At 34.5% G+C, this 12276-nt stretch overlaps 1 protein-coding gene across 2 annotated transcripts; it reads right to left on the reverse strand.

Moving 5' to 3' along the window:
* Window positions 1–2759: 2759 nt before the first annotated feature.
* On the reverse strand, window positions 2760–6766 carry PRHA (pathogenesis related homeodomain protein A). 2 transcript variants are annotated; one of them, XM_078963899.1, is made up of 11 exons: window positions 6416–6766; window positions 5259–5716; window positions 5017–5182; window positions 4802–4925; window positions 4596–4708; window positions 4139–4516; window positions 3834–4055; window positions 3668–3757; window positions 3548–3595; window positions 3319–3462; window positions 2760–3170 (listed from the first exon to the last, which is right to left on the reverse strand). In XM_078963899.1, exons 2-11 carry the CDS (start codon window positions 5693–5695, stop codon window positions 2940–2942), a joined length of 1953 nt encoding a protein of 650 aa, XP_078820025.1. In that variant the 5' UTR covers window positions 5696–5716; window positions 6416–6766; the 3' UTR covers window positions 2760–2939. The 2 variants fall into 2 exon arrangements, with proteins under 2 accessions (XP_078820025.1, XP_078820024.1); XM_078963898.1 differs by having other exon boundaries at window positions 5259–6172.
* Window positions 6767–12276: the final 5510 nt, after the last annotated feature.

Consider the following 12276-nt stretch of genomic DNA (forward strand, 5'->3'; position numbering starts at 1 on the left):
TGCCGGCTAGCAACGAGAGGTTTATTCGAGGGATTCTACAGTCAGCTTGCGAGGTGAGTTTTCTCCTATAGGAACAGGTCTAAGGCACCAATGTTGGCCCATTTATGTATGTTAGTGTATACCGGATTTAGATCCAACGCTAGGGTTAGCCCGATGTAGTTTATATGCTTCCGGATTACGGTCCGATGTCGGGCGAGGCCCGAGGAAGGTTTATATATATATATATATATATATATATATATATATATATATATATATATATATATATATATATATATATATATATGTTTTCGAACTATGGTTTGATGTCGGGTGGTACCAGAGGAAGGAATGCATGTTTAGTTATATTTTTTGTCTTTGTGATACTTGTATGTGTCTGGTAGGGAGGTGAGTGTGGGCGGGGGCCCGTATCTCATCACTAGTTGAGTGTGGACAGGGTTGCATATCTCATTATTAGCAGAGTAGGGGCGGGGCCTTGAGACTAATAGTTATAGTGTTGTGTTTGTCTGTTATGTACTAGCATGATTATGCTTATATGTTTGTATGTGTATAGCGGGTGGGGCCTAGAGACAGGCGGGGTCTGATAGAAACATATTTGTATACCGAGCGGGGCTCGATGCCAGGCAGAGCCTAATGTTGAATTTGTCCGATGTCGGGCGAGGCCCGAGGTAGCAGGCTAGGCCCAATGTATGTTGTTATGTGCTTATGTGTATGGTATGTGGTAGCTTGGGGAGACTCACTAAGCTTCATGCTTACAGTTTTAAGTTTTGGTTTCAGGTATTTCCACTAACAAGGGGAAGAGCTCGGGATGACTACATGGCACACACCATAGTTTTTAGTCTGGGATGATTTACTCTGATATTTCGACACATGATTTTTACACAGTATTTTGTCATGATGATTTGAGATACCTAAATTATGATCTCTATTGTGATGTTAGATGAATTATGGTTTTCTTAAATGGTTTTAAAACGAAATTTTTGGATCGTATTTTTGGGATGTTACAAAAAACATCGATTTATTGTCGTGATGAACAATTATCATATTATTCTTTAATCATCTACCCCTATCTTGTGGGCGTTACATATAACTTGTACATGACACGTTTTTTTATGATGGGTGCCCTTCATGTTTTTTTTGTAACACTAATTTTAGGACACGCAAAAATGTATGTCTTAAATCCTTCAAATTATGGGAGAGACGCCATTATTTTTAGGATACACACTTTTGTGTATCATAAAACCAGTGTATCTCATTATAGGCATATATTCTAGTAATTAATGTCATTAGTTTTCTCTTTATATATGCCCCTCATACTTACATGTAAGGGTATTTTAGTCCTTTTACATATCGTCGGTTATAGACTGTATATGGCACCATTGGGGTATAACGAAGTGTTGTATACCACATCCTTGTTCATTACAATTGATTTCTTTATCAATGGACAATAATGGTGAGGTAAGGTGTTAACATAGTTGTGTTTGATATATAATGTCATTATAGTAATGCAATATGTTTCCATTCTACTTTCTTCTTCTCTATAAATGTGTTGAGCTGTTAATTAACATTTTTTTTATTGTACAGTCGGACATACAACAATTTTATAAATATGGTTGTTATGTGGAGCGGAGTTCACCAAGTTTCATAGGAGAATATACATCAAGGGTAAGGAGAATATGTTGACTTAGTTGACATTGATGAACTTTCATTCTACAACATTGATGATATGATGGACTTGCTAGGCTATGTTAGGATGGTATGATTTTGTATTCAAAAAGCCCTTTAGTGATTTTGATGTTGGATCATTTTCATTGGCTAATAACTAATACATAAAACATTTTAGGTTATATGTATCCAAACATAAACTTATAGAATTTTATACATAACATACATATACCTACGGAATGTCCCCTACCCAAGGAAAATTTATAATAAAAGAATAATGGAACCCCATATTACTCCCATGTGGCTGAACCTAGTGTTGAACCCTATATGTTTCAGAACCTATTATAGAGCTCCCATCAGTTTTTTATCCTACTGTGGAACCATAATATATATGTCTGAACCTGTAGTGGAACCCTCATATATGGAGTTTGGGAATCTAATATTGGGTAATCGTGGCATAGGCTTTAATGATGAGGCTAGTGATAGTAAGGAGAGTAATTTTATTCAGATCATCATCTATAGGCAAGTTAAACTATTTGTTTAACTTAAACATTAACAATGATATAGAGTGGGTTTCTGGCGCTCTTGATGTTACAAAATATGTTGGAATGCATTATAAGAAGGTGGGGGGTGCTTAACAATCAAGTTCTTATATTCAGATCATCATCTATAGACAAGTGAGTGCTCTGATTTATATATATTAGACTTTCAGCTCATTTGAGAAGGTGAAAGAAAGACTCTGCTTGCATTTTACCCCTGGAATTTACACACATTTTTAACTTGGCCTGATTTACATACATGCTTTAAGTAGTTTTTACGGATTACCTTGGCGTGATTTTCTTAATGTATGCTTATCTAACATCTTTGGTCTATTATACACAAATTTACTCATACACATGAATACAACTCATTAACAACAATTGCAACTGTCCAAATAATAGAGGTTGTAAAAAAGATTAATTATTGAAGATAATAGAAAAGCCATTCCACTACTACTTTATACTTAAGAATTCTGACAACACCAGGGATACGTCAATGGATGACAACGATCTATCATAAAAAGATGTTCTTCAAATAGTCAAACGACACAAGACTCAGCTTCGTAACATTTTATCTTTATAAAATTCATATGTAAAATGATAATTATAAAACTCATTGTTCTTTCGTACATAAAGCTACATAACATAAAATTAACTGGTTTGTTTAGCTCTTGTTACAATTAAGGTAAAATATATTTTCTATTTAAAAAAAAGAGACTCATCTGTTGCAGTGATTTAGGGTTTTTCCTTGAGGTGTGCAATGGGAACAAAGATGGTGGAGCTATGGTCAATAGATGATGACTGTGCTGCTGTTGTTTTAGCTCTTCTGTTTGGTGTTCTTACAAGTAATATATTTTGTAGATTTTCCAACTTTGTTTTCAAATAACAAAGCTTCTGCATATGAGCTTCTGCTGACGTGGCTTCTTGATTATCACTTTGGGTCCCACCAATTACATCACAGTCAACCTTCAAAACATATTAAACAAAAGCTACTCAACTATAGCATTCTACTTTCTGTTTTTTAAGTTGCAATTTTTCACATGTGTATAAAATTGTTTTTTGAAAATAGAAAAGTAAAATAATAAAAAATTGGTGTTTTGAAAGAAAAGAATACCATGTTGGTTGAAGTAGAAACAAGTAAATCTCCATTGTCATGCTGCTTTGTAGCATTTGTGGGAATATTCTCTGATAGAATTTCATTATTAGCAGATTCCTTTGAGATAGAAGGGCCATCATTTTGAGTTGGCTTATCTTCTGCCTGAATAAGTTATTAAATATAATCGATAAGATTTTATTATTCAAAACAAAATAAAAAAATAAATATGTAAAAAGTAAAAACTCACCTTCCTTTTAAGAGACAGGTAGCGTGCATTCTTGAACCATTTATTAACCTAAAAATTGGCACGGAATTTATACAGCTATTTTCTTATAATGAGGATAAAAAGGGCATTTACGTCTTTTACCTTCTCAAGGTCGAGACCTAACTGATTGGAAATCTCTTCTTTAACAGCTCGAGAGGGAAGTTCATTCTTTGCAAAAACAAGGCGAAGCTTCTGATATAATAATACAAAATTAATAAATTCCAACAAACAGTTAAAAGAAAAAGGAAAAAGGAAAAAAGAAAACTACCTCTACAGCTTCAGATGGAATCCTAAAAAACGATCTTTTACTATCTGTGTCATTCTTTGATGTTTCAGCAACATCTTTTCCCATTTTGTCCTCAGTTTCACAAAGAGTCATTAGGGTACTTGCTGCATCCGACTCTTTCTCTCTCCTCTTTCTGTTTGTGGGACCCCAATCTTCATCTTCACTTACCTGTTCATTTGCAAGAGCATCTTTTCCAAACATTTCCTGTATCATGACATAAAATGAGGGCATTCAAGTCTTTTCCACAAATAAAACTGTCTTGAGTTGTGAAAAAACAATATACTCACATCATAAAGCTTTCTATAATCAACAGCCCGACGTTGTCTTCGACCACTCACGGGTTCAAAATCAGAACCGGAACCGGAACCAGAACCCGGAATAAAATCACCGGAATTGACTTCGATTCCCAGAATTCTCAATTCCCGGGAATCATCAACAAGAATCTCATCATCCAGTGATATAAAACTGTAATTACTGCTTCCATCATCATCACATGATTCACCTTCACCTTCAGAACAAAGTTTAATATTGCTACAACTACTTTCATGTTTTTCAACTCTTTCTGGATCATAATCATCATCCCCAGAATCATCAGAAGGCCAATCTTCTTGATTAAGTAGAGTTTCACCACCATCAGGTAATGTAGCCTCAACCTTGAACACCTCCTGTTTTTCATTTACTTTTTATGTCAAATAAATAACGATTCACAAGTTTTGTGTAAATTACTAAATTAAAACTACCAACCTGCCAATTGATGTCATTGGAATAGCTAGTTCCAAGCTGTGCATTCATTGCATCTATGATATCAGTCTTACAAATGCAATATTTACAAAACCACCCTTGGTCTCCTGGAGGAACTGATTCACCAAACAAAGTAAACTTCTTTCAATCATTCATCCATAATAACTTTTTTTAAAAAAATGGGAAAGATTTTAAATAAAAGAGCTTACTGTTTTCAGTTAAAAGCGGAGGGTCGATGCACATTTGATGAAATGCACAGTTGCAAGTCCCATCACAGAGTATAATGTCATTATCTGGAAATGCTTCCCTCAGCTTACACTTTGCACAGTGTATCTAAATAAAATTAACATTAAACAAATTGTTGTTAACAATTTTATTGTGATTAAGTTCATGTTTAGTAGATATTGGAGACATGATTACATACATGGTCATGGTGTATGGATCCATCTGGAGCTATAACAGATTCATCAATGCGTCCATCTGTGCTAAGTAAGTCCAGCTGGCGTAAGGCATCACGGAGTCCAAGTTTACATTTCAGAATCTGTTTTTTGGCCCTTTGAAGTTCTTTTTCTGGCTTTATCTTTTCTCGGCTGAATATAATAAAGAAAACAATTACTTACAGCATCAAACTCAAAGATATGAGAGAAATTGAGAAATGATAAATACCTCTGACCTTTCCAGCCTTCAGTTGAGTATGCGTCTAGAAGGTTCTGTTCCTTTCTCATTTTAAAGAGAAGGTACCTTGTACGCCCTTGCAGCCTAGAAGCTTCATCAACCTCAACTTTGTTTTTTGTCCTCTTTCGTTTTCTTCTCTTCTTAAGCTTCTCTGAAGTGAGATCTGTATTTTCACATTTTGCAGTTTCTTCTTGATTTTGGAAAGTTGTTATTGATGGATTAATCAAGGATTTGATTGTTTTATGAGAGGCATTTCTGCGTTTGAAGTCGTTCCTTTTGCTGTTGGTTAAAAACTCAACAAGCTTTTCCTTTGACATTGGAGTTTTTGGTTTTCTTGATCGCTTTGTATGTAGCTTTTGTGTGCTGCATTTTGAATGCAACAATTTTCCAATATTCTTGCGAGTTTCTTTTGTCTCTACTCCAGTCATGTCGATTGTCTATGTATTAAACTAAGAAGGAAAGCAGAAGAGTTTGTTAAATGAAGTAATAACCCTGAAAAGAATGATGGTGTATGTATCTGGAGTCCTGTAAAATGATACCATATAACCTATGTGATGTACCAAGTTGAAGTTCAAAATCAACATGACATTACAAAGGTAAACAGAACAGAAGAAACCCTAGACAAAATTTATGATATTTGACATGCTGCAAATGAAGGGAAGTTCAAAGATCTTGGCTATATGAGATATAACAGCAAGGAAATCAAGTTAAGAGAACCAAAATTTAGCTTGAACTTTAATCAATTGAGAAGAACAGTGATTACGATCAACCATAAGTTAACGATTCAGTCAACTTCACATATCATTCCTACTAACGAGAGTGCCAGTAGTGAGGTGTCTTCTTCGAGTTACAAGCAAAAAACTCCAGCATTGCTACATGGAATGTATCTTCCATCAATTGATTGACTACAAGGAGAGAACGATTCAGAAATTTGGCATACGCACAGTAACTTAATAGGGAATTAGGGATCAATTATGAGAAGGCGTGCAATTTATAATAATTTAAAACGGAAATAAGGTTTCTAGGGCTAGATTCACAATTAACAACACAAATTGTGACAGTCATCATCAAAAAACGAAAATAAGTCAGAAACATGAAACTGTAGCATGAGAAAGTTCGAGAGAGAGAGAGAGAGAGAGAGAGAGCACCTGATGATGAAGATGATCTGCAGCTGCAAGGGAAGAAAATGCACATACATATGTGTACATCGGGAAATAAAGTGAATTTATTGGACAAACGATTCGAATTCTTTGAAGAAAAAACTTGAAATTCGAAGTGAGATTTGTAAATGATCACTGAATTTGGTTATATGTTTAGTCATCATCAAGATGAGTCTACTTCAGTTCCATGGTGGAGCTTTTGTAGTTGTCGTCTATGGTCGCCGGTCGCCAACCGTCAGCTGTCTCCGAGGAGGTTCAATAAGACGGGTCAAGAACCGTGGGCCGGTCTCACGAGCTCAGTAGTAACGTCGAGCCAATAGTGTGGCAATTGTGTGTGCTATGTCTAGCGTAAAGGTGGAATTATAATAAAATGACAAAATTGCAAAAATGGTCCTATGCAATTTTTTTTTTTTTTGGGATTTAGTCTTAATTTAAAAAAAAAAAAAAAATTGGATTGGTGGTCCTTTTGAAATTAGTTTCGTTGCATTTTTTATCTTTTGTTAAGTGAAATGGCTATAATACCCTTAGGATAGTTATTTTTTATTTTTCTTTCAATTTTTTAAATCTAATAGTTATTTTAATAATTAAAAAAAAGTCCACCTCTCTCTCTCTCTCTCTCTCTCTCTCTCTCTCTCTCTCTCTCTCTCTCTCTCTCTCTCTCTCTCTCTCCATACATGAGTTTCTTCATCCTTGAACCTTTAAGCACATCGATAACCTGCAATTAAAAACATATACATCGGTCCAAACGATTACTAAAACCACTCAACCCCAAATGATCAGTTAACTAATTTCAAAAATCATATTTAGGGTTTCAAAGTTTTACCTTAAATTTCTTTCTGTCCAAATCGTAAAGAGGCAAGAAAATGTGAATGGTTGACCACCACAATCACAATCAGGACCTCCGACCGTCGGCCTCCATTGCAACAACCACCAAACCACTGATAGCAGCAATACCGCAGCCACTGTCATCGATCTACACCAGAAACAACAACAACAACAAGTTCGCTTCCTGCATGCATCACTTCCTTCCTCCCGCTATCTCAAATACGGTCCCTCTATGTGTGTCTATTGCTAGATATCAAGATATCACCCAATTTCACCTCTATCTAGAAGGGAGCCATAAATCACAAAAAAATAGACTTTTACACAGTATGTGTGCGTGTGTGTTTGTACATACTTCATAGTTGCACTTTCTAAGCATTCTCCAAGATCTCGAGAAAAATTGGCTCGTCATTTGGGGGTTGTTGCAGTATCAGACCCAAATTGTTTAATTATTTTTGGATAAAAAGACGAAACCAACCAAATTCAGGAAAATCAATAGAAATGGAAACAGATAGAAGATGAATTTATAGAAGATTTGGACTTTTAGAGAGAGAGAAAAGAAAATGGGGAAGAAATCATACGAGGGTGTATATTTACACATGGTTTTGTGCTTGGTTTCTTCATCTCCAGGAGAGAGAGAGAGAGAGAGAGAGAGAGAGAGAGAGAGAGAGAGAGAGAGAGAGAGAGAGAGAGAGAGAGAGAGAGAGAAACCTCTATTATTTTTTAATTGTTAAAATAAATAAATAAATATTAAATTTAAAATGAAAGAAAAATGATAAATAAACACCCTAAGGGTATTATAGTCATTTCAATTTTCAAAGCGACTATTTTGACATACAGACTAGTCCAAAAGGACCACGAAGCAAAAAAAAAAAAAAAAAAAAAAAAAAAAAAAAAAAAAAAACAAAAAAACCTGTAGTTTGAACTAAAACCCCAAAAAAATGCATACCATAAGGACCATTTTTGCATTTTTGTCTAATAAAAAATAGATTAATAGCAAAAATCGTGTATATGATTAGGGTCTGTGTGTTTGGTAATTTAATTTTTTTATGGGAAATTAAGTAATTTAATTATCTTTTAAATTTGTATTTGAAAAAAAGTAATCTATATTTTTTGAAAAAACATTTTATTTGGAATGAGATGTTTCGGACCAAGAGAAAACAGTTTTTTCACTAACTCCGGAATGACATTCCGAATTCCAAACCAACATTCTGAATTCTGAATTAAAATTTCGGATCTCGGGAAAAATAATAATAATAATAATAACTTCGGAATCTCAAGAACAAGTCCAAAATCCGAATAATTCCGGAATTTCAAGAAAAAAATCATTTTTTCTTAATTTAACAAAAAGTTAAACAAACATAGTAATATGAACTATATATAACATTAGTGGATCAAATTAAACATTTTATTAAAAAAAACAATGACATTAAACATTAGGAAATTTAACATTCAAAATCCCAAAAAAAATCTTTGAAAATTAAAAGAAAATTAATTAAAAAAAACTGAAAAAAATATGAAAAGTACTCCGGAATATGAATTGTACTTCGGAATTAAGCATCACGAAGAAAGTGGTTATTTTCAAAAATTGAAAGAATTTGATTATTTTCTTTGAAAACTCATTTATAATAGTTAGTTTACTCAAATTCCATTTTTTTATTGAGTCTAATATTATTTTGTTATGATGTTAGTCTTTGATAATTATAAAAGAGAAATCTCCAAAAAGTCTTAAAGTTTTGAGAAAAATCACGATTAAGACTTAAATAAACTTGACTAAAAATACATAGAAAACTAACTAATGTTTATAATTTGGTCATTTATGACTTTTTCAGGAGGTCAATTGTTGATGTGGAGTGCCAAGGTGGAAGGATGATTGATTTGGCGGTCAAGTTGTAAATATTGTCTAGTATTCTGGGCTTTTTATTCAAAAAAAAAAAAGACTTAATCGTTATTTTTTTCAAAACTTTAAGATTTTTCTGGGGATTTCATAAAAAACTATTATATTTTAGATTTTTGATCTTTTTTTATTTATGAATTTAAGATTATATAAAACAAATGGTTCCACCTTTTACCGACTCTCCTTTAACCGTGTCTCCATCTCTCATCATTTCTTCTTCTCATGCCTTTTTCTAACAAGACTCATCCTCGTCAGCTCCTTTCTTTCTTTAGGAACACCGTCATCGTCGCCTCTTCTTCTTCGACCTTCGCCTCTCTCTCTCTCTCTCTCTCTCTCTCTCAAAACACCATCCCTACCACCTCTCCATCTCCAGCACCATCCCTCCCATCCCTACTAAAGTTAATGTTTAGTAAACATCTTACATATATGATGTTAACGTTTATCATATTCGATAAGCACCATATCTAACCATCCTCCTCCCTTCCCCTCACCCTTTTTCTTTATGGGTTCATTTTCTTGGTTTTAACACCAATGCGTCTAGAAAACATAATCTCAACACCGATGGTAGTTGACTACAAGCTAGGGTCGAAATTTGATGCAAGTTGATAGAAATTGTGTTTTTATTTTTATTTTATTTTTTCACTTTTTTGCTTACAATTAGGTCTTAGGGTTAAATTTTATTTTGTCTCATTCTTTTAATTGTATTTTTGTTGAAACAAGAAAGTGACCATCATCAGCTAAGATGGACCCGAAGACCCTTTGCCTAAGTGAACCCGAAGAGAGCTACCTGGAGACTACTTTTGTCATCTTGTGAACCCGCAGACGAGAAGATGACCCAGAGATTAACATTACATGAAGATTGTTTTAAGTTACCTTTTACTAACGTTGCTTGTAATAGTTGTAGTATCTGGTGTACCATTCAAGGTCACTATAGTCAGTTACTTTATGTTATTTTATCATTTCATTGTAACTTTTGGGACTCTATAAATAAAGCTTCCCATTTCATGTATTCTTACCACTTCAACTTCAGAGCTTATAAAATATATGGTCGTTCATCTCTATATCAAGTTATCTTAAATGATACTTAAACCGAGTCCCTTTTCACTTATGTTGTTCATCATATACTAACTTGTGTTTGCATGCAAACATTGTTACGATTCAACTAAGTGCCTACTTGTTTACTGCTTATCGATATAAACTTGTTGCTATTTACTTTCCTTATATTTCCGCAATCTAACTTATCTAACTTATTATTGTTAAGCTAACAAGATCCATTGAGATTAACTTATTATCTTGTTACTAACTATTATCAAAGTTTTTCTCTCAACAATTAGCATCAAAGTCGTACATTGATGATCTAAGCGATTATTTCAATGGAATGAATCCCGATCGGTTCTCTTATCTTGATGATGTTTCGTTCTTATGATGAGTTTTTCTGATTTTAAGTGTTGATTCAAGCTTTCAAGAATAAAAAAAGTTGTTGTTGCTTGTTCATATTTTCTGTTGGAAAATCCAGGTTTGCAAAGTGCTTATGTTGATGTTGAAGAAGAAGAAGAAAAAAGGGAGAAGATGATTTTTGTAGTCTAAATATATTTGAAGAATTTGCTCCAGCCATTTTATTTAAGCTCTAAAAATAGACACAAAATCATGGGAATTTTATTGAAGAAAGTGGAGAATATTTCTTTGAAGATGTTATTAGCAATTTTTTGTTCATCTCAAGAGGTATGATGTTCAAGCTCTTTTTGTAACACTTAGAAAAATACATGAAAATTTAAACTTTTTCAATCAACCAAAAATCATAGTTTTTTACATTGTAGTTCTCAAAACAAGTTTAAACATTAGATAAATCCCATAATCATGAAACAAAACATTAGGATGTGCACAATCACGCCTTCGCCTTCTTGTGATCCTCTAAGGTACCTGAAACATAATAAAAAATTGTAAGCTCAAAGCTTAGTGAGTCCCCCCCCCCCCCCCCCCCCGGCAAATAAAATACCAATACATAGCAAATAGTACAAATATAATAACAACATGCAATAGGTCCACAGCTAACATACTGGATTACCCCTGAGCCCATAACATAAGTCTGACTTGCCATTGGCCCACAACTTATGTTTAGCTTGCTCCCCGGCCTAATCAGTCCTCGTACTGAATACCACTAAGCCCTTAGAACGAGTCTAGCATGCCTCTTTTGGCCCTCAGCTTGTATCTGGAATGCTCATGAGCCCACCATATGAGTCTGGCATGACCTCCCTGGCCCTCGACTCATATATGGTATGCTCTAGGGTTTTTTGGGTATAGCACGGAGCAGTACAACCTTAACCCATCCCACACAATATATCGACATATAATAGATAACATCATATACAGATAAAAAGACAGTTTCACAGGTAGTCCTACAGATCTACCAACTAGCATATCAAAACTAGCATGCGTGTTTATTCCATACTCAACATACCAATGATATCAGGCTATCAAACCAATGGGCCGGCCTTGGTGCCTTCGACCCGAAAGTACAGTGAGGAAAACTCACCTCACAAGTAATGCAGAACTGATAAGGTCTGACTCTGAATCTCAACACTCGACTCGAATGCCTATAACCACCACGTGACCAATTCCATCAAAATCCCGAAATACCTAAATTGCCCTTAAAAGTTAAACTTGGTCAACCATGGTCAAAGTCAGAGTCAACGGTCAAGGTCAACAGTCCATGTTAACCCAACTCGTCAAGTACACCAATGAACTCGTCGAGTTTCTATAGTACTCAGAAGGTCGGGAAAACCCTAGCCAACTCGCCGAGTTGGCTGGAAAACTCACCAAGTTTTCCCCAGCTTAACACATTCAGTTGATTCTTCGATTCTAAGGACTCTATGTCACACCCCTAAACCAAGGATAGCGGAAACGTCCGGGGGTGGAGGACTTCATGTATAGTATCATAACAACAATTACCATAGTGAGTAAAGTAAACACAACCAACATATATATAATTGAAAGAGTTACATCATTGTATGAATTACATGTTTCCAGATCAATTACAATATGTTGACAAAAATGCAAAATGTTTGACGCCTTAACGTCCCATCCTCAAAAGCACTTGGTTACCTGTTTAGTGATTTCCTGAGAATACGAT

This window comes from Lactuca saligna, chromosome 7 (assembly GCF_052625555.1).
Source record: "Lactuca saligna cultivar CGN05327 chromosome 7, ASM5262555v1, whole genome shotgun sequence".
Classification (NCBI taxonomy): Eukaryota; Viridiplantae; Streptophyta; class Magnoliopsida; order Asterales; family Asteraceae; genus Lactuca; species Lactuca saligna.

Coding starts and splice junctions, on each gene's coding strand:
- PRHA (XM_078963899.1), bottom strand. CDS start 5,695: ATGACTGGAGTAGAGACAAAAGAAACTCGCAAGAATATTGGAAAATTG. Junction 4,056..4,138: donor ATTATAGAAAGCTTTATGAT/GTGAGTATATTG, acceptor GTCATGATACAG/GAAATGTTTGGAAAAGATGC. Junction 3,596..3,667: donor TAGGTCTCGACCTTGAGAAG/GTAAAAGACGTA, acceptor GCCAATTTTTAG/GTTAATAAATGGTTCAAGAA.